At 38.3% G+C, this 21,220-nt stretch overlaps 2 protein-coding genes across 6 annotated transcripts in view; one reads left to right on the forward strand and one right to left on the reverse strand.

Moving 5' to 3' along the window:
• The window catches only part of PER3 (period circadian regulator 3), a 47,011-nt gene extending 28,914 nt beyond the window's left edge, over nt 1–18,097 (forward strand). For 2 of the 5 annotated variants that reach the window (XR_009960529.1, XR_009960528.1), the window contains 3 exons: nt 1,580–1,758; nt 15,278–15,415; nt 17,673–18,097. The gene's annotated coding sequence lies outside the window, so the exon portion shown is untranslated. Of the gene's footprint in view, nt 1–1,579; nt 1,759–15,277; nt 15,416–17,672 lie in introns of those variants that run through there. The other 3 variants (XR_009960530.1, XR_009960532.1, XR_009960531.1) reach the window with 3 other exon arrangements.
• UTS2 (urotensin 2) lies at nt 2,587–6,828 on the reverse strand. Its single transcript, XM_062593637.1, has 4 exons — nt 6,726–6,828; nt 4,277–4,387; nt 3,329–3,372; nt 2,587–2,703 (listed from the first exon to the last, which is right to left on the reverse strand). The coding sequence occupies exons 1-4, from the start codon at nt 6,826–6,828 to the stop codon at nt 2,587–2,589; spliced, it is 375 nt and encodes a 124-aa protein (XP_062449621.1).
• Nucleotides 18,098–21,220: the final 3,123 nt, after the last annotated feature.

The following is a 21,220-nucleotide window of genomic DNA, read 5'->3' on the forward strand; positions in this document are numbered from 1 at the left end:
TCCTCATTTACCCTAAGATACAGTAACACTGCAAAAGCTGTGTGGTGACTCAGGCACAAAGAGTTGAAGGTCAAATCTCACTGCCCTTGATTGCTCATGCAGGGATTGGCTTAATAGTACCGTTGATCTGTGTCTAAGTATCACCTTCATGTGCAGCTATATGTGCAGCCATGCAAGTGCTGGTCACACAGTCCTAGAATCATTGAGGTCAGAAGAGACCCCAGAAAGTCTCTAGTCCAGCCCCTATTTAATGTGAGGTCAACACTAGCTTCAGACCAGGTTACATAGGGCTTTATCCAGCTGTGCCTTGAGAAATTGCAAGAGCAGATGTTCCCCAGCCTCTCTGGGAAACCTGTTCTAATGCTTTGTGTCCTTTCAGGGAAAAGCTTTATATGAAGTGGGAACTTTTTATGTTAATTTATGGCCAATATTTCTTATCCTTTGCTGTGCTCTTGTGTAAAGGATGTTCTCTTTTTTTCTCAATAACTTCCTCTTGGTTATTGAAGGGCTGCTGTTAAGTCACATGTCCATGTCTCTTTTTCCCCCAACCCTGTCACCTCTTCAAATTTAAGTAAGCCTGATTCCCTCATCTTGTAAACATTACTTTCTCTTAATGCCATAGATAAATTGGAGCAATTTACTATCTCCCCAGCTTGTTCCGTATGTCCTCGGCTTTTATGCATTTATCTCCGTTAGTAATTTTTGCTGTATATTTTTTTTACTCAATTTAATTATTGGTCTAAGCTTTATTTTATTTACATTTGTGCTTACTCAGACTACATGGTATTTCTTTGTTCTTTATTTTATGTTTCTGTATCTGCCTTGTCATTTTGCTCTCAGATATTGTTTTTTTATATTTATGATTGTTTCATCTCTCCTGAGCGTTTAAGTGCTTTCACAGTAAGAGACCATGTTCTGTACTACCTGAGAGAAGATCACATGCCAGTCAAGTTTCCCATTTCCAGTTGTCTGCACCCTAATAAAATAAGTGCTAGGGGTTGCACTTTCAGAAGTATTTGTGGCTGGGAATTCTTAGCTCTACTCCTGGAGATTTCAGAAAGCTCAGCACAGGCACATTGATTCTCCCCACACCCCAACCCCCCATCATCCAAGTGACTTTATTTCTCAGAGTTAAATCTCAAATATATTGTCATCAGATAGAGACAGCTCTTTCTCCAAATTATTATCCATGAGATGCCTCCTCTTGATGCTGTGTAGCAAATTCCAGGGCTCCCCAAACTCTCTGTGGTTGTATGTGAAGCTCTTCAGAGACTGCTGTTGAAACATATCAGCTCTGCTTTAGGTATATGAAGCAAAGAGGAGGGAAAAAGCATCAGGAGAACTAGCTTTGCTATATGACTCGTAAGGAAGGTATTGTCTGCAGGTCTGAAAACCTTGCTCATTTTAATAAAATCTTTAAACAGGTGGAACCACTGTAACCAATAGATAAGGACTGTAAAAGGATGGACATACAAATGCTAATGATTCTAGTTTGGAACAGGGCACAAAACAAACCAAATAGAAGTGAAACCAATTGTGTGTGTTTTTTTTTTTTTTTTTCACTGTATATTGTATTGAGAAGCCACAGGAATAATTCAAGAGGAAGAGGCATCACCTGGCAAAATGAGCAGACTCATTTTCCCTGGTACCGGAACTAGTGTTACTATTCCTCCTGTAGTAGTATGGTCTACGATCTTCCCCACCGTCTTTGAACATGGCTGCAATGTGAAGGTAAAGAAGGTGAAGCTTTTGCAGGGGGTAAGTTATTTACTTGGGTAGGTGTTGGTTGTCCAATCTGGACTGAAAACTCTGATACTAGAAACCATAATGTGTACTTTGTGTTCTGCTTGATGATAATCAGATACAATGCATAAAGCTTGTGCTATGCATAGGCAATCCTGCTGTTTTAGGCAGCTGGGACTAATCAAAGTACCCCCAAAGGAGTATACTTGATTAATCTTTCTTTATGAATGGCACAAACCAAGAGAAACAGTTATCTCTCTCGGGGGGTACTGTGAGCATCGAAACAGTTATCTCTCTTGGGGGGTACTGTGAGCAGATGCTCGATCCTGACATGTGCTTATTGTTTTCATGGTTCCTTGGGGATAGGAGAGGAGACTAGGCACTGTTAAACTGCCATTCTTACTGGCTCAGCATCATCAGAGAATGCGATAGTGCCCTTCCTTCCTGGCACCTCAATTTACATCAAGTGACCAGGAGGCAAAAGAGAAACTCCTCTTGCCTCTGGGCTTGGATGCAGTTGAGGCTGCTTGTCGAGGCATCACTCTTCTTGGAAGTTTGACTCCATGGGAATCCTGTTTCCACTGCCTGAGTCCTCTTCACGTTGCGTATTTATCTTGTTTTCCAATTACTTTATTCCTATTGTGCTGAACTCAAAGAAAATACCATGTTGCTCAAAGAATATTTGCAAAACATCAAGAATTTATTAATTTCCAAGTAGCATGGAGTGTAAAGTTAGTTATCATCATGTTTCTTCATTCTCATTTTAAATCAAGCAAATCTATATACATGTTTTCAGGCATCTGTATAAATTAAGCAACCAAAGTCTGGAAGAGTTTGTTCTGATCACACACAATATTTCCAGAAGCACTCGGAAAGATTTCCACGTTTCTTAAACTGTTTCCTGTCCTTGGTCAGCAAGCGGCCCAGCAAAGCAATTCGAGGGTGGCTTCCGTAGAAGATCTGAAGTCAAACAACATTAGACAGGTTATTGTTGAGTGGTGAATGTGTGCTGTTCATTCCCCATGGCTGGTCACATGGGCTTATGAACCGACTGGGGAAGGAGAGGCTGCCTGTTGCACACCTCTGACTAGATGATGCACTAAAGCTAGTACAGCTCTTCTGCCTTTGTATTTGATTTAGCAGGCAGGCAAACAGGAATGATGTGTCTGCATTTACCTAATAGTTTATTACAAATCTAATAATACTAAGTAGCCCATGTTGTAGTGGGGGAAAATGACGAGCAGCAGATACTGGCTGATGTTCTGGCCAGGCCTGCTGAAGCTGGAAATTGGCCTTTACTTAGAAGGCAGGTTTTCTGGAAAAAAACTTGGGATTTTAGAATTAAATACTCTAAATTATTCTTTTTAAAAATTATATAATTTATAGTATTTACTAACTTTCTAGATTTAGTTTCCTGCTTACCTTACTGGTAATTGATTCTAACTTCAACAACACTGTGGCAAACTTTAATCTACACTGTTTACGGAGTCTGTGGATCTTAAAGGATGTCTTGGTAATGCTTATGTGTAGTTTAAAATATTGAGTCTTAATTTCTTATTTAAGTGATGGCCGGTCTTTTTCTTACCTCTTTGACATTTTCCTGTGGGTTGTAGCTGCTGCGGCTAAGACCTGATATAGGGAGACATAATGAAAGGTTTGTCACTTAGAAACAGTGAACCTACACAAATCATTCATGTGTGCTATAATACTATAACCCAGCAGAAGACTTGAACTGGAAATTGAGAGGACCAGATATAAAATGTTTTTGCTGCAATGTAGCCAGTCCTTGCTGTGGCATGTTGTTCCGGCTGAGTCTGGGATTCTGGGGATGCAAGCCATACTGAGTCTTCTTCAACAGGCCTTTGTTACATCTGTGGCCCCAGAAATCATTTATGACTGTTGATTTTGCAAATGTCCATGCTTTTTAAGAGCTTAAGCGATATTTGTATCACCTACTACCTCCTTCTAGGTCAATCTTTGCCCCACCCAGATGGCCTCTATATGTTTAAAGGAGAGGCAGGAGCAGTCATCCTGACAGCAATACTTTGTTCAATAAAACTTCTTCACAGGATCTGCCAATTCAGGCTCTAACTCATTATGAGGACTTGCAGCTTCCCTTTCACTACTATTGAGTTTTTAAGGATTTGTCTGTCTCCCCTTCATAACCTGAGGCATCACTTTTTAGACAGGTTCCATTATAGATGACTTTGCTCACACCATTTGATTTTGTTCCAAGGCGCTTCATATTTCAAGAGAGAGGATGTTTGTATTTGAAGGTGAAGAGTTTGTGTGCAGGGATATGAAACCCCTCCCAAGCTGAATATGTCTGACTGTCAAGTGTGGAGGTTCTACTACACTAATATGGAAACTTTTTTGGCTGCTTAGCAGGTTTCCCCATTTAGTTCTAGTTAACTAAATGACAACTGTGTGTTTCCTGCATATGATACTGTATTTTGGTAAATTCCTTCGAGTCAGGGCAGAACAGCTGTGGATGCTGGGTATGCATTGCTAAATTGCTGTGGTAAAGCCTTACCTGCTTTTTTGTCTTCGGGCGGTGTGCCCAGGAGCCCTGGCAGGAACTGAAGCAGGGAGGTGCTTCCCAGGCTGCCTGGCCGCTCCAGATTCAATCTGGAATCTTCATCAGCTGCAAGTGGAAGATGATATAAATGGGCATGCGATAAGAGTCTTTTGCATTAGATTCCTCTTTTGTTCTGTGTCAGATGGTTTCTGATCAGGCCTGTTGGCCCCATATGCTGAAAACTGTCATGAAATCACCAGTCACCCATCATTACTTAATGAATGTAAAGGGAGATATTTTTTTCCTTCTGAGCTTTGAGTAAAGATACCTTCCTGATGTTAGTCTGTCCAGATTCTTGTTTCTCTGGTAAATTTTTCGGCTAAGAGATCGCTTAGACCAAGAACAGCCTCTCCCATTGCTTGGATAACTCGCAAAATAATGCTTCTGCTAGCAGGTTTAGGCAAAAATGTTAGGCCCAAATATTTTTTAAAAAAACTTATTCTTTTTTTTTTTCTTTATCAACTACTTCCTATGCTGGACTTTTTCTATGGATACAGATGAAGCTTCATGTTCAAGGCATATTAATCCATTCTATTTTCCAAATATGCAATAAAACATTGTTTAAAAATAATGCAGGCAATCTTAAAATAGATCTTCGGCAGCTGTGCTTCCCAGTGCAGCTTTCTTGTCTTGCTCATTCAAACAATGTACCAGTACAGATACTATTGCTGTTTCTGAAACAACAGATTACTGATACCTGATGGAATTAATCTCTATATCCTTAGCGAATTTAGTCCATCATTCTGTGAACAGCCCATATCCTCAGGGCATATTGCCAACAGGAGCCTTTAGCGGAGGTCTATTTGAGCTGACCAAAGTCTTTATAATCTGAGCAGTACATTACATCTTTGCTAATAAATAGCAAACATTCAAAACAGTGGACAGTGAGAGGGAGTTATTAACAAACTCTGATTGTGTAGATGAACGTAATTTGTAGCTATGTTTTCAGATAATACTACAGCATTTTTAGCTGCCCTTACCTGCGAGAATGGGTTGGCCTGTATAGATCCACAGTAGGAATTACACAAGAAAATAAACTACTGAAAAAAATAGTCTTACAACACTTCGGAAACTTGCTATGAAGACATTTGTAAACCTTGGACATCAATTAGTGTTGTTAGTTTGTCAGCTGTACAAAAGGACTGTTGAAGATGACAATGGGAACTTCAGTATCAGTCTCTGAGTAAAAAATATTGTAGTTTTTCCTGCACTATATAAAGGCAAATCACATCTTTATCCTCATGTTCTTTTTAACATGGAGCAGTGTTATTGGGCAACTTTGCTTTGAAATTAAAAAAAAAAAAAAAGAGAAAGAAAGAAAAGGAAACTTCTATATTAAATGAGTCCCACTTCTGTCTTATTCAGCCGTGGGACTCCTTATTAGCAAGGAAGATTTAATATGTCTAATGGGTGCCTTCAAACAAATGCACTATATGTCAATGATTAGAGCCAGTTTGTTCGCCCTGTAATGTGATAGGGGTTAGCCATACCGAATCACGCTGCCAGTAAATGCAAGTTACGTAGTGGAAGGCTGGAGAAGATGCTGGCTTAGTGAGTCCAAGATTTAGTAAGCAAACCACATGCTGCTGATACTGGTAAACCTGTGCAACAGCTGTTTCACCAGCAAAGCAAGTAATTTTGACTCCCTTTTTCCTTCTCAGCTTTGTGAAAGAACTTCATTTTTGATTTACCTGTTCTTTCAGAACTTACTTCAAAAAACTATTTCAGCACATGTCAGTTTGGATGATAGCAGCCCTCTGGGTTACTGTGCGTTTTTACAGAGATGTTTCAGTCTTGACTTACAGTATGATTCAAACTTTGAGGACAGCTTTTTCAAGCAAAGATTAATTTTTTCACTAAACTGACTGGAATCTGCATTAGTACAAGCAGATAACATTTTCAGTACGTAGCTATTCTTGCAGCATAAAGCAGTCTGGCCTGTTCTTGATCTCTCTAAGTAGGACTGCATTAATCTTTGTAGTTGCTTTTTCCCCCTTTTAATGATAATTTAAGCAAAACATAAGTCATTTTAAAGTGTAGCAAGAGGTAAGACTATACAGCCAACTTTTCTTTAAATTATCTGGTGTCTACTAGTGCTGCCTCAGACAGATGCTGCCTGTACCAGTTCACATTCAGAGCTAGAAAACTCAGATGCTTTGTATCCTGGATCTGAAAACCACAGCAAGAAATAATTTGGGTGCCCAGCCTGCCTGTTTTGTAATGCTAGCACACTCTAGTAACAGCACTTGTGCTGCTGGTGTTCTGAAGACATACAGCTTATGTTTTTCCTGCAGCTGATCAACATAGATAAAAAAGTGCCTTCTGAAAGAATATCTGCTTTTCCTCTGGCTTTCTTGCCCCGTTCCCTGATAAGCTTTATGAACACTAAAATCAAAAGACTTACCTGAGAGCTGATAAGACATCTCACTGGCATTGTTGATAGGGACAGACAAGAGAGGACAGGAGAAGCTGATAATAATGAGACAGCAGAATACTAGCTTATGCATCGTTGCTATGTTGAATATATTTCGTCTTTATCAACCCCGTAACTCGGAACTCCTGTCTGACTGATGCCTCTGCTCCCAGTTTCACCCGTTATATAGCCGCTCATGACCTCATAAATATCATTATGTTCTCCCCCCCCTTTCAAAAAAATGCAATGAATTTATTGCCCATTGATTCTAAATGGAAACCACTTTGCATTGATGTAATTTTTCAAGGTAACAGTTCATAGACAATAAATTTACTGTCTTATTGCTTGGTGTACAAAATGGATATTATATCAAACCAAGCACAGTAAAGTTTATAAATCTGGCATAAAAAGAGTAACTTCCAGTTATAAATCATGAGTTAGCGAAAGGGTCAGACGTTAGTTGAAATGACCAGGGTGCTAAGACAGCTGATTTATGAACCTTAGCAGACTTGACGCAAAGCATCTGATATGAAATGCACTTTTTTTCCCTTTTGTGAGATGGATGGATATGTTATTGTGTTGTGTTTGGGGTCTTTGTGCCAGAAGAAATAAAGGAGGGAGGAGTTTAAAAACATCTAGTTAATTAACAAAGAAAAAGTTAGTGGACTTTTTTTCTTCTTCCTTTTTTCTTTTTTTCCTCTTGTAATTCTTCCTGTAGCTAGCATTTTACATCTATTTATTTGAGAAGGCCTCTTCCAACATTGCCCTAGAGAATTGCCTTGGCAGAGAAAGTACAGCTTCCATCTGGAGACATGCTTGATTCACATAAACTACTTTGGTCAGTATTAAATGTGGTCCTTCACTGGACTGGAAGACCCTTTGCAGTTCCACTTGTCTATTGTTTTTGGTTTACCTTTGGCTTTTATTTGATGCTAACACAATGGCTACCATGTTTAATGTATACTCTCATAACTTTAGTGTTTCTTTCCCTCCCTCAATGTTTTATATCTTCTTCCCTTATAATTTCTCTTTTCATCTCAAAGAGTGTGAACTCACTGGACTGGACCCTCAACTTAATTCTCTAGAAGTTTCACATCCAACTGTATATAGATAGTTTAAATTTTTTAAAAGTGCATGTTTATAACGTTTTTATTTCCTTCAGAAGATGAAAAGATGACTCATGATCAGGTTGATAATAAATAGAGGTTCAGTAACTTTCTTCTCCACCTCTCTGAATCAAACTTCTAACATTCAAATGCTGTTCAAAATACTGTGATACTACTAATGTTCTTTCCCTATTTTTAATTGCATGATAATTGTAAACTGCAATAGGAGTGAGCTTGTCTGCTTCTTTTTCTCTTTATTAACATTTCCTACTGAAGATCAATTTTCATACTGTAAGTTCTGTGTCTCCTAGAACTGTTTTAAAATCAGCAGCAGCGCTAACACCTTTGATTTCCACTACCTATCTAATTCAAAGGCAGCATGTACACACACGCACGCATACATGTGCACTCAGTGCTCTCATGCACACACATGCGTGATCAACAGATTGTCCAGAGAAGCTGTGAAATCTCTTTCGTTGGAGATACTCAAAACTCAGCTTGACAAGGCCTTGAGCATCCCCATGTAACTTCAAAGCCAGCTCTTCTTTGACTGCAGCGGCAGGCGGAGACAGCTGACCTCCAGAGGCCCTTCTAACCTAAGCTTTTCTATTATCCTGTGTGTACAGAGAGGCCCAGTATTGACTCAGAATATAAGCTGCAGGTATCTGAACTGTAAGACCCGTTTCTTTCATCTTCTCTTTCCTGAAGTGAGTGAATATGATAAAAGAATTTCTCTACAGAATTAGCCTAATATATTTTATATGCTCCATTCCCTGTGCTTCCCTCTGAGAGAAGTAAGTAGCTAGAGAGGAATTCTCTCTTCTCATCTGAGTCATGCAACTCTTCGTTCCAAAACTGCAGACAGTAATTAGGTCTGATTTGATGCATGATCTCACTGTTGCTGCTGGATGCTCAGTACAAAACTTCTCCTTCAGTGTACTATCAATGACAATGGCATCATCAATATTTGCTCAGCGCATCCTCCAAGGAAAGCTAATGAAGCACTCTTCACAAGCAGCTTATGTCCTTTGTCTTCTCACGACTCTCTAAGATATAAGATTGCTCTAAGACTTGGCCTCTTAGAGCAATCATGAAGTGCGTCATGTAGAAGTTCGGCAACTTGCCCACAGCTTATTGCCTTTACTCAGATTTGAAATTGTCATTTACAGTCTTTCCTCTACTGAAATGTCAAAGGCATTTTCCTCAGGGGACAGTGCACACGTCATCATGCAAAGCAAAGAAACAACTCATTCTAAACAAGGGTACAAACCCCTGAATTCATGGGTGAAGGCAGTAAATGTGAGCTGCACTTTGAAAGCTTGAGAATTGACTTGCAAGAAAGTGTTTTAGATTTTACCAAAACTATTATTTTATGGAAAAAATACTTTTAAGTCCTCATTTATGCAAATAGAATTTGTTTCAAGGGAAGTGTTTTGGTCTGAGATAGCAGGGCAGCCAGTAGTCCAGGCAGATTAATGAACAAACTGAATAAGTACAGGTTAACCTGTCATAAAAATTATCCTTAATTATCAGAAGAAAAGATTATTCTTGGTTTTATAATGATGACTCATGAAGAATAAATTGCTAATAAACCCATGGAAAACTGTAAAAAAAAGCAATTTACAGACTATCTAGCTTCTGAGTTAAATAGGAAAGAAAATCTGACTCATAATGCAAAAGTTCTTTCCTCTGTTTTAAAGTAGGTTATGGTAAGTTAGAACAAGTTATATTATTCTAGTCTAGTACTGTGGCAGTTCACAGAACATTTAATAATAGCATGTGTATAAGGGACTTTTTCCTGGAACATAACTCTGTCTTAGTTTTAGTTTGCATAAAGAAAGGTGAGCAGTAGAGTATTTTTGCATTGACAGTACAAGCGAGTCTCTCAATGTTTACTCACATATATATGTTAGCTAGTGTAAGAGTGTTGTATTGTAGGGAAGTATTATTCATTTGCCTGTAAGAGCCAAGCATACTGTTGTGGGGGAGGGAGGAGGTGGCCTGTTTTCCTTTTTTCCTCTCCCTGCTGGCTTCGCAGATTCTTGTCTTCATTAACACCTCAGAAGGTAACTTTAACTTAGAACTTCTTACTGTAGCTAATATTTAGCCCTATAACATGATTATTAAATCTATTTTCATATTAAAATAACTGTCTTATGAAGTCAAACGTGCCATAAGTTGTCCTGTCACTAACTTGCGTTGCCTTACATATACTGTGCATTTTAGAGTGGTGATTGCAAACCTGAACTTTCCATTTCATGGCAGTGGAATCACTGTAGTGAAAAATAACCTGAGAGGAGACCCAGTGAATCAAAGAAGCACCTAAACATAACTTTGGCATTTGCTGTTAACTTCCTTTTTCCAAGATGCTCATTTTTTCCCACTGTGTAAGAAAGGTAATGTAGCATTTAAGGGGTATGCTCTGTATAACAGAATAATGCTATATGGTATAGCATTATTGTATATTCTGTTATACATTACTGTGTGTGGTTACACACAGTAGTACTTCTATCTTTTGAATTTGTCTCAAAGTTGTTTAAGACATGAGTGATGGACCTGGATTTTCCTGTTCTGTGGTGGGCTTGCATAAGTGAGTACGTGTTCATAACTGCATGCATATCTCTGCCTAAATGAAAATGGTAGGACTCTAAGTCTTTCTAAAAATATATTTTTTTGCTACGTAATTGGCAAGTCATCTAAAATTTCTGGGCTAGTACAACATCACAGCTGCCAAAACATTGCTCCTTTGTAGTATAGTTTCCACTTGTTTGGCAGAGGTAAGAAACTCTTGGTTTCTGGCCCTGCTGGACTGGCATGCTGTAGTTTGGGTATATTCTTCAAGTGAAGCTTGACAAACTGGTCCTTAATTCCCCTGTCCATCTAGTACTACAGAATTAGCAAACTAAGCCTTCACACTGTTTGACATGAAGGAAAGTAAGTCTGGCATGACTGGAGCTTGGAAATATAGCACATCAGTATCTTTGGGAATCAGATTCCGTGTAACGCAACCATTAACAGAGGAGCAAAGACCAGATCTCAAAATAAGGTTTATTCCACAAAAAATGTAATGGAACTGACTATGCAATTATGGTTTATTTTTAAAGCTGAAAAGATGAAAGCAGGTGGTATAGGGAAAGAGGAACCATTCTGCAGTAAAAAGTGGGACTGCTTCTTTACCTTCTCCCTCTCTCCCAATGTATCCCAAATAATCTGTTCAAACCTAGTAAGAAATAATTATCTGGACAGCAAAAGAATAAAAATGCCTTTATTTCATCTTTCCGGTCAGCACACCAGATAGAAGGGACTGCAGAGCAGTCTTGGTGAAAGGCACAGGCTACAAGCCAAAACCTGTCCATACTTATACTCCCATTTCATCAGACCCATGTGAAGAGCAAGCTGGAGATTTGGGCTTACTTTCTTTGGAGATGCATGCCTGTTTCTGCCACACGGCTGCAACTGGAATCAGCAAGTTTCCAATCTGGGCTTCCTTGCTACAGAGAAGTACATTGTGAGGCATTTTGTAGGCAAAGCACTGAATTTTAGACACCTTCCTGTAACCCAGGGTAGTCTTAATCAGATCAGATCCTAGACTGCCCCAAACCTTTTTTTCCTGCTGTGGGAATGGGTGAGAGGAGAGAACTAGTATAGGTGAACCTAATTTCCTCTTTGTTTTTTTGGACAACGTTAGATTTACTTTAGACGGCTGTATCTTTAATATCTAGCCAGTCTGCCTTGACCAGTAACGTGTATTTAGTTCGTCCACTACATTTCAAAGAAAAGAAACATTCTCTCTCTGCTCATGCGGTTTTTGCGTCTCAGTAGATTTAAGGAATTTATAATGAAATTGCTGCCCCAGAAGGTGGCGCTGAGAAACCTCCTGAACAAGCCTGGACTGAGTGCCCAGGGAGCAGATACTGGGATGAGTCTATTTTTACAGGCAGTGGGGTAGACTCAACACTTGTAAATCTTTGAGATGACTAATTTGGGGGGATATAGCGGATTTTTTTTATATTATTGTTCTCTTCTGGAAGAGGTTTTGTTTCTCTTCTTGCACACATCTCCCTTCTCAACTAAAGAACTCCTGTCCCTTTTCTTGAAGATGGATTGAGTAAGATCAAGAGTCTTTTATTCTGGAGGAAGTATTTACACAGTGTATTCCCTCAAAATTAGTTATTCCTGAGTAGTTTCTCTGACAGGGGTCAGCATCACATGGCTGACACTGGGACTTCACTGGAAGCTCGTACTGTTAAAGAACATCAGACTATTAGGTGGATAAAGTAAAGCAGAGTATTGTCTGCTATATAGGTCAACACAGTGTCTATATGGGTCAACACAGTGTCTTCTGTCTTGAATGATACTTGCTTGAAGAGTAGTATGATCCTCTCTGCTTTCTCATTTACTTTGACCTACTTTTAATTTCTGTTAAATACTTACACTGCCTTCGAGCTTCTGTGAGGAGTCAGAGCTCCTCATGTTAAGTAGATCAGTGAAGAAGTGGCTCAAGTCTCCTCCTACACCCTACCTCTGACACCTCCAGGGAACTCTCCAGCCTAAAGGCTTGGAAGACCTTCCTTTATTTATAATCTGTTTTAACTTCCTGAAACTATAGCTAGAGGATTTTCTGCAGGACTTTTACCTATATATGGCTTTTCTATAGCAGCCCTTTCACTAGTCCTTTCTTACCCCTCATTCCTGTCCATGTACTACTGTAACTTTCTTCTGCCTTCCTGTTGAGGTTTTCTTACCTTACTGGCATTGTTCCTTTATCTGCAGGCTTTGCAGCCTCATTTATCTGTTTGCTGCAGTTGCAAGTGTAGACGCTGAAAAGGTATATATTTTATGATAACCTTATTCAGTAATCAGTTTTAGTATGGATAGGCCTTGAAACAGAACCCTTACTCATTACTTACCCTTACTGTTTCAGCTCAAGAGCATGAAACAGTAGCCCTATGCTCTGAGGGCAAGGTAATAAAAGCTACAGGATGGTGTATATCAAGACGTTTCAGGGGGTTCATATAAAACTGCTAGATTTTTTTGGGGGGGGGGCTAGTGGCCATCACTATAATATCTCAGCACAGATTCTACAATATTTTTTTATCAAGATGCAACTAAATCAATTTTTGCATTGTCTAAGCCTGACTGAGCAATAGCACAGTGCTTGAGGGTTTGAATGTGGCATGAGGATGCATGTGCATCTCTCTCTGTGTGCTAAGGGATATATCAGGGTGTTAGACTTGCTGGGATAATTTGGGTGATTGTTTTGGAGAGAAGGAATCAAATTTGTGGCATACTGCATCTCTAGAGCAAGTTTTGCAACAAATAATTTCAACCATCATGCTTGAGTTTTCTATCAGAGACAATTGATTTGCTACAAAATAAAGCTCAAGAATGAGCTACCTTATATTCATTGTGGATGATTAAGGAGCAAAGTGCTTTGGAAGAACAGCCAAACATGATGTGGGCTTAACAGGATTTTTCTGTCTGTGTATTGCAGTATGACCCTTATTAAACATAATTGAATGATTAAAGGTTGTTTTACTTCTGGTCCTATACAATAACCTGCTTTTTTCTGCGACTGGGGTTACACGTGCCTTTTGTTCCTGTATATTTGAGGTAGTTTCTCTGTACTAGGATATCTTGATATCTTTGGACATTCGCATAAGTACTGTTGTTTTATTAAATACATGTATTCATAGTTTTACCAGCACTAGGTATTATATTTTTCTGTTTTAAACTGCAGCATGGTCTTCCTGAGGTTTAATTTAAAGTGTAATAGAAAACTATCTAGCTAGTGGTGCTGCAGAACTAGGTTACTGCTGTACACTAGAACTTTTTCATTCTTGTTCTGCTCTTAGTCTGTTGCTTATTTTGTGTTAAGTAGATAATTAAGAGTTTTCTTTTTCATACAAATTACTGTCCTGGAGCTGCCCATACAACCCTCTGTCTGTCTGAGGATTTTGGTGAACTTTTTGCTTTGATGCTTCCGGCTTCAAATGCAATTTTTAAAAAATAGTACTAATGAAGTCAGAAAGGGAAGACACAGTACTCTGCTGATTCTTCTTTCTTTTCTTAGTAGGTTGAGTATTGGGGTGGGCAGGATAGATGTTTCTCTTGCAATCTTTCAAAGTGAAGAGTTGCAAAATAATTGGCAATTCACAGGGGATGGATGAAGCATGGAAGTTGTACTCTGGATTTTCCCACTTGATTATTTCACATTCAGATAACTGCACTGTGTTCTTGTTCATTAGTTTTTTGCTACAAACCATTTTATGTGAAATTTATCAAGATTCTTCTGTCTTTGAAGATGGCAGCGTAGTTCATTATCTGCAGGAGCAAGAGAATAAGGCCTGGAATCCACAAAGGGATAGAAGAAAAGCAATGCGTTGTCCTCGTATTTTTCAGTATTTTTTCTGTGTGGATTTTCCCATTCCATGTAAAACATTCTCTTCATATCTTTACCACAGAGGCACAGGATCACAGCTCAGGCTCATTTTTGCAAGGTAATACAGTTTCTTCACTCTCCCACAATCGATATTAGAGGACAAGTATCAGGCAGTTCTATTGAAGCTCAGTGCTTGGACAGGAGCCACTGGCTAATTAAAGAGGCTTTATAATAATCACTATAATTTATCTATCCTACTTAGCATAGGCAGCAAATGAATGGCTCACAGAGGCTGACTTTGTTTTTGTTCTTTACCTTTCAAGTGTATAATCTGTTTAATTCTTCACTACTTGGAATATTTCTGTTAATTAAATGGAATCTCTGCTGGCTCAGTGATTCAGATTTTGGGACAAATTTGTGTATTTAACAAGGGGAGAGTTGGCCAAGGTCTCACCAGGCAACTTGATGCTTAAAGCAGTTCTCTCAAGGTTATTGTGTAAATGAGTAAGTGTTTCTTGGCAGTCAACCACACAGAACCTTCCCTTCACTGTTCAAGAGATGGATTCCTGTTTATCAAAAAATTCCTGCAACAACAAATGCTAACTGATTTTCTCCATGATGGCTGACTGGCTTTCTGACTAATCTTGACTAGAGTGGAAATCAGTCCCTGAAGATGGTAGGGATAAATAAAGTAGGGCCTAACAAAGATTAAGGAAGTGGATATCAGGTCTTTGGCTTCTGATTTGGCAAACTGTTACTCGCTACACTGGAGTTAGATAATGGGAGCAAAATCCCCTTTCCTAAGAACAGCCAGTATTTAGCCTCTTCGCCTTATTGCTACACATGGGTTTTATAAGTAAGGCTTGTAACAGACAATGCCACCTCATGACTTCTGAGCAGAGTCTGGAAAACAGATAAGAAAATAAGAAATGTCCACCTGTGTATGGAGTGTATGGTTTCCACATGTTGATGTGTAGGATTCTGATGTGTGTTCCAGGAAAGGGTGTGTATCTGATGGGCTCATTCTAGCACAATCCTGTCTCTTCCCTTTCTAGTCTTGCTGCCCATTGAACAGCTTCTTCCGATGTGTTGAAGAACCAGCTGGTTAAGAACAACCTTCAGACAGCAGGAGGTGAAGGATGTGGAAGACCAGGAGAAAAAACACCACAATTCCCCTCAGCAGAAAGCAACACGTAAGCTAGCTTTTAAATGCCCTTCATGTTCCTGCTCATTCCAGGCATATCTCCATTAGTCTGTAAGTCAGTCCTTCTTCCCTAGGCTGGAGGAGCTGATGAGGAGGATTTGTTGGCTGATTTTTCACACTCAGCTGTATTCTTGGTCTTTTTCAGATGAGGAAGTCAATTGCTTTACAAAGCCTAAAACGTGTATACAGCATTCCATCCTATCTCCATTATAGCCTTTATCAAAAATTTATCACTAGACAAGTGGGAGTTAGGCTCAGAAGAAAATACTCCATTGCCAACCCTCATCCTGGGAAATAGGATACTGAGCAAGGTCTCCAAAATTTCCTTCATTTACTACCCATATCTGCCCCCATACTAACATTTTTCGCATGATGTTCACTTTCTGCATCATTAGGAATGACTGGAAGAAGCAGCAGGTTGGCTAGTACTGTCACAGAGCAGTAAGTCCTTCTCCTTTTCCAAAATTCCTTGAGGCATATTTAATCATTTTCAGAAAAGCACGTAAGTGTCACATGTTCCAGCCTCACTGGGAACAGTAAGCGGAAGTATTATGATCATAGCTACCCTAGTGATGAGTGCAGAAATGAGAGAGATGCAATGACAAAGGAATATGTTAGTTTTATATCTGTTGACTTCCTGCATAGAGGACCTGTTCAAATTTCTTTAAATTCTTTAACTCTCCAGTGCTTGAACAGAACATCAGCTTCCTTTCCTCTTATTACAGCAGGAGTAGTCATAAGTTTTAAGTTAAACCGTCAAGCATTTTCACAGGTTACACCTTTAGTTCCATAAGATAACAGGCATGTTGAGAAGTTACCACAGCAATTCAAAAAATACATCTTAAGGCTGGCATAACAGTGAGGTAAATTGGAAAAATATCTTTGGCTTTTTTTAATTAGATTTTAAGTTGATGAGATGGCTATGATGCTGAACTGCACTGTTGCAGCTCCTCTGGAGTAAATAGTATTTCTTCCCAAACTCCTTTGGTATAATTATTCCCTTTTTTTTTCTGCCATTGTATTTTCCATTCTAATTCAAGAAAAATATATTAGCCTTTAAATACTTTAGATACATTTTGCTATAGATACTTACTTACATATACGTTATTTAGAATTTTACCTTTTTCAAATTTACTTTTAAAAATGTATAATACTACACTAAGTAAGAAATAATATGATGCCTTTTTTTGTGTTGTTAACAAGCCAGGATAGTAATCTCTTCAGGTTAAGTGGTTTTCAGGTTTACACTTTTTATAAATGGAAAGCAACAAAATATCAATGCCGTAAATATTGAGGCTACGTAATCCAAAACAGGTTCCAAATTGACTTAAATGGATATTTTGGACATTTATTTCAGTTCAAAAATGTCTTATTTCAGTTTAGATTACATGGATTGAGAGTAGCTTTAAGAGGCTTAAGATGAACTATAATAAATCACCCTTAAATTGAAGAAGGTGTGTTTGCTTGGGGTTTTGCACTCATTTAATCAAATAAAACTGGTTTAGTTTCTTAATGCAAACAGGGCAGACAAACAGCAGAGATTTGCACTGATTTCAGAAGGTGTTCAGCTGTTTTTTTCTTTTCTTTCTTTTTTTTTCCCATTAAAATGAAGTCCGGTTTGCTTCAGAGTATTGCAGCAATAATCAGTTGCTCTAACAGGCATGCATCCAGGATCTAGAAGGTGAAAGGAAACATAGTAGGTGATATCATAACAAACTCTTGCCAAATTTAAGTTAGAGGGAATTTCCATTTTCTTTGTAAAGAAAAAAAAGTTCTTATTTACAGTGAGGGCAATGACAGTATCCAGTAGTTGTCTTCATGGCAGTTCAAGGGATAGAAGGATATTCAGACATGTGTTTATGACGCACAGGTAACATGTTGAATTATCAGTTGAACAGATAGCTTTTCGTATGTTTTAAGACTCTTCAGAGTGAATCACCTCCTATAGAGTAAATTATGGGATTTGTATCAGAACGTCTGTCAGAGAAGGCTACACACTAGCTTTATTTTAGGAAAAGATAGGTTGTTATGTGTTTCAAATAGTGCATAGCTTCATCCAGGGTGAGCAATATACAGGAGTCCACCTTGTGTCCTTGGTTCTTTAAATAATGCTGATTCCGTTTGAAAACTTCATGAACATGCAGTGTTAGACAGAGAGGGATTTTTCTGTATAATCCATGTGTTTTCTGGGAGATCTTATGCTAGACAAATATTCACTAAACAATAAGCCTCGTTTTTCCTTGCAGGAAATAGATATGCAATTGGAGCATCTGAAGGAAGAACAGATTTTGAAGCAGAAGGAGGTGTCTGAAGAGCTTGCGGTGGGCAAGATACACTTGCTGTAGTGACAGAGTAAGCATGAAAGATCTAGCAGAAACACTAAAAATAAGAAAACATATTCTATTTAAAAGAATGATAGTACATGCATGTGCTGAGAGGCGCGACAACAATTTCAGGGTCTCTTATCCAGAAGTACCAGGCACAGAAAGACAGAAGCATGCCTGGATGATGTTTACCTACAGAAGAGAGTGAGGGAGAGACAGAAAAATTTTGCTTTCCTTACCTACACAACTCTTCCAAGAAACTATAAAATCAAGACATCTGATGACTAAGGTTTTAATTACTGCTACCAATAACTGTGCCAGGAAATGGTACTGGTTCTGTAAGCAATAAAAAGGAGCAGGCTTGCCTGCTTAAACTTATCTTTAACGAGGCTCTATCTCCTTTTTCCATGCCTTTAGAATTCTGACCTGACATCACCAAGGCCTCCACACACAGTCTGGCTAGATGGACATGCTCTGTCTTCCAAGAAAAACAAATGGAAAAGTGAAAAGCTTGCATCTGGCCTGTTACCTCATCCTCAGCCACCTGGCCTGCTTAAGAGTTGTCATGGCTTTCCCGGTTCCTTTTTGCTTGCTACATAATAAATGAGAAAGATTGTTGAGAAAAGAGAAAGTCACAGAAAGCAGACAAGAGTTACAGCTCAAAGGGTTAGGAGGAGTGACCTATGTTATTTCTGTGTGACTTAAGTTTATTCAGGTATTAAAGAATCTATTTTTTTCAAGAAGAGCTACTAGTGAAGCCAAGATGCGCATGACCTATCAAAAAAAAGACAGGAAACAAACTGGAGCTTTCAGTATGAGAAGTTCTTCTGTTTAACTCTCTGCAAAGAATCAGTTTAAAAGCTAAGTTCCAAGCAGCAGTATTTGTAGAGGTCTAAAGAATGAGTAAGAAGTAGTTTTAGGATGTCAATGAAATGGAACTACACACGTGAAGTTTCAGATCAAGGTTGCCAGGTAAACAATGACTAGCTGTCCTATTTTGGCTCAGGAATTGTGTATTTGGAGAGAAAAACTGAATTTTTCAACAGATTTCTCTTCGTCCCCCCAAATTTGGAAAAATGTTGTGGTACTCTATACTTCCAGAGGCAGAAGTGTCACCAAAATTCCAGTGAAGATTTGAACCTAATGTTTAAGACAAGGGAAGGTAGACTCTGATAGAAATGACTTCAGTCTCCAGCCTGGGTACTATGACTAGCTGTTCTCAATTCTATAGTAATTAATTATATTTAATGGGATTCTTAGCAGGAGAACTACTTTTAGAAGATGGCACAAACTTTGCAAATGGAAGAGTACAAATGTAAAAAAATTAAATATTAGCTCTGTCATCCTTACAAATTGTTCTTTACTGAGGATGTTACAGGTCTAGCTCTCTGATTATTTGTGCTTCCTGTCAGTGTTCTTGCTACTTTCTGTTGCAGCTGTTCAGGCTTTCTCTTCTTTCAGCTGCTGTCCAGTCACAGCTGATAACCTCTTTGATTATATGGATGGGATCTCCATTAAACTTGCTTTTATCCACCAAACATCAGCCTGAAAACTATGATGGACCAAAAAAAAAAAAAAATAAAAAAAAATAAAAAAATAAAAAAATAAGAGAGAGAGAGCAACACAAGCAAGGATATAAGCAGTAATGAATCCCACAATTTTAACTGTTTTTGCTGTCACCACCAAAATAAATTTCTTTCCCACATCCCTGGCTTTGAGTTACAGGTGGTCAGGGTTTACTCCCTCCTTCTACCTTACCAATAAGCAAAGTTACGTAGTACAGTTTCTTTCCCTTCACCCTGATTATTTTTATGAAGGATTGTGCAGAGTTTGGCATGCAGGTAGGAAGGCTGTTCATTCATTCTCTGTGTTAAGCAACAGACAAATTTGAATACAAATTCTGTTCAGGAAAACTGGTGGAAGATTTGTTGAACGGCAATATTACTTTTAATCTTATGAAAACAATATTTTCTTCTTTTAGATTAAAAGACAATCCCTAAATAGTACTATACCACATTTTTTATAAAAGCCCAAGAGAATGAAATACTAAAAAAAAAAAAGCATCATGAATGATTAGATCAGATGCCCACGCTATTGCTTTTTTTGTGATTTGTGTATTAGCGACTCGTAACTACTGATCTTCAGATTATTTAAAGAGTAAAGTCTTACTAGTTGCAGTGAAATTTTTTTGAAAACAAAAGAAAAATTCAAGGAAACTGCAAATATGTGTCTTTTTAGTAGTTGCCAACTTCTGAACAAATTTAAGTGATGAATCTGCACTTTACATTTCCATAACCTGCTGCAGTGGCATTACACCCATCTCTGTTACATGTGTAATGAAAAGGAGGATTTAAACAAGCTCTTCAGTACTTTTATATAGGATTCAGAATGGAAACAAGTTTCTAATACATTTATCCTGTGTGATCAGAGTGAAGGCAAATGATCACAATGACACATCATGTTCAAACAAATACCTGAAACTATGGCTATAATTTAAAATCTTTATGGAAATCCTTAATTCACAGAATTAGACTATTGAATATATCTGAAAAATACTAAATGCTGCAGCCATCTTAATATTTACGATGTTGCTTCTGTTATGAAAACACCTGCACTAGTGCTTAGTGGCAAAACAATTTAATTCACCTGTACTTAGTCAGTTTGATGCTTGCCACATAAAGTATAGCTCTGCTGTCATTCTGGTAGCAAGTAAGTACTACATGCCTTCTAGAAAGTGCCCCAGTCTCCCCTTTGCATTTGTACCGTGATTTATTTTACTTTTGAAAATAACTTATTTTTTCAGTCTTTTCAGGGCTTCTTGGTTCTTATTTATTAATATGTGTCTGCACATATGATTGAACAATTTCATAGAAAGATTTTAAATTTAACAAGTACTTTACCCTGTTTCTGTGGCTGGAAGAGTTGCATTGTTGTAAAATGTAATATTTGCATACGGTTGGCAAATTCTTGTGGCAACAAAATCTGATTTATCATTAATTTAGACTTCTTCATTCTCTTATATGGATATCACAGGCAGAATTATCCACACAATCCTTTGGTTTAAAGGAAGACTGCTCCTGACATTTTATTCAGATTATATTATTTTCTTTCCATGAATGACTGTTCTTTGAAATAGTAGTGTAGCTATGTTCCTCATTCTCTGGAATTAGTTTGCACTGATTTTAGATCCCCCCCCCCCCCCACACACACACACAGAGGCTTTGTTTTGATTCATGGGAATTTCACATCACCCCTCAAGCTTCAGTATAAAACACCAGAATCAAGCTAAGTCTGGAAAAGTGTTGTAATGAGCATTTCATTGTTTGGTGCATAGAATTGCTTCCAGCCCAGGTACAGAACAGGAAAATAAGGGTTCCAGTAGCAAGACGTGAAATTCCAACTAGTACCTCTCTTTCCAAGGAGAAAACACCAGGTGTTCTGGGTTTTTATATAATGTGTACACTAACTTT

Source organism: Rhea pennata, chromosome 22 (genome assembly GCF_028389875.1).
Source record: "Rhea pennata isolate bPtePen1 chromosome 22, bPtePen1.pri, whole genome shotgun sequence".
NCBI classification, from domain to species: Eukaryota; Metazoa; Chordata; class Aves; order Rheiformes; family Rheidae; genus Rhea; species Rhea pennata.

Bases quoted from the DNA above. Each gene is read 5' to 3' on its own strand.
- UTS2 (XM_062593637.1), bottom strand. From the start codon at position 6,828: ATGCATAAGCTAGTATTCTGCTGTCTCATTATTATCAGCTTCTCCTGT. The intron at 3,373-4,276 runs GTAAGGCTTTAC...TCCCTATATCAG, and splicing joins GCCCGAAGACAAAAAAGCAG to GTCTTAGCCGCAGCAGCTAC. The intron at 2,704-3,328 runs GTAAGAAAAAGA...GTTTGACTTCAG, and splicing joins CACAGGAAAATGTCAAAGAG to ATCTTCTACGGAAGCCACCC.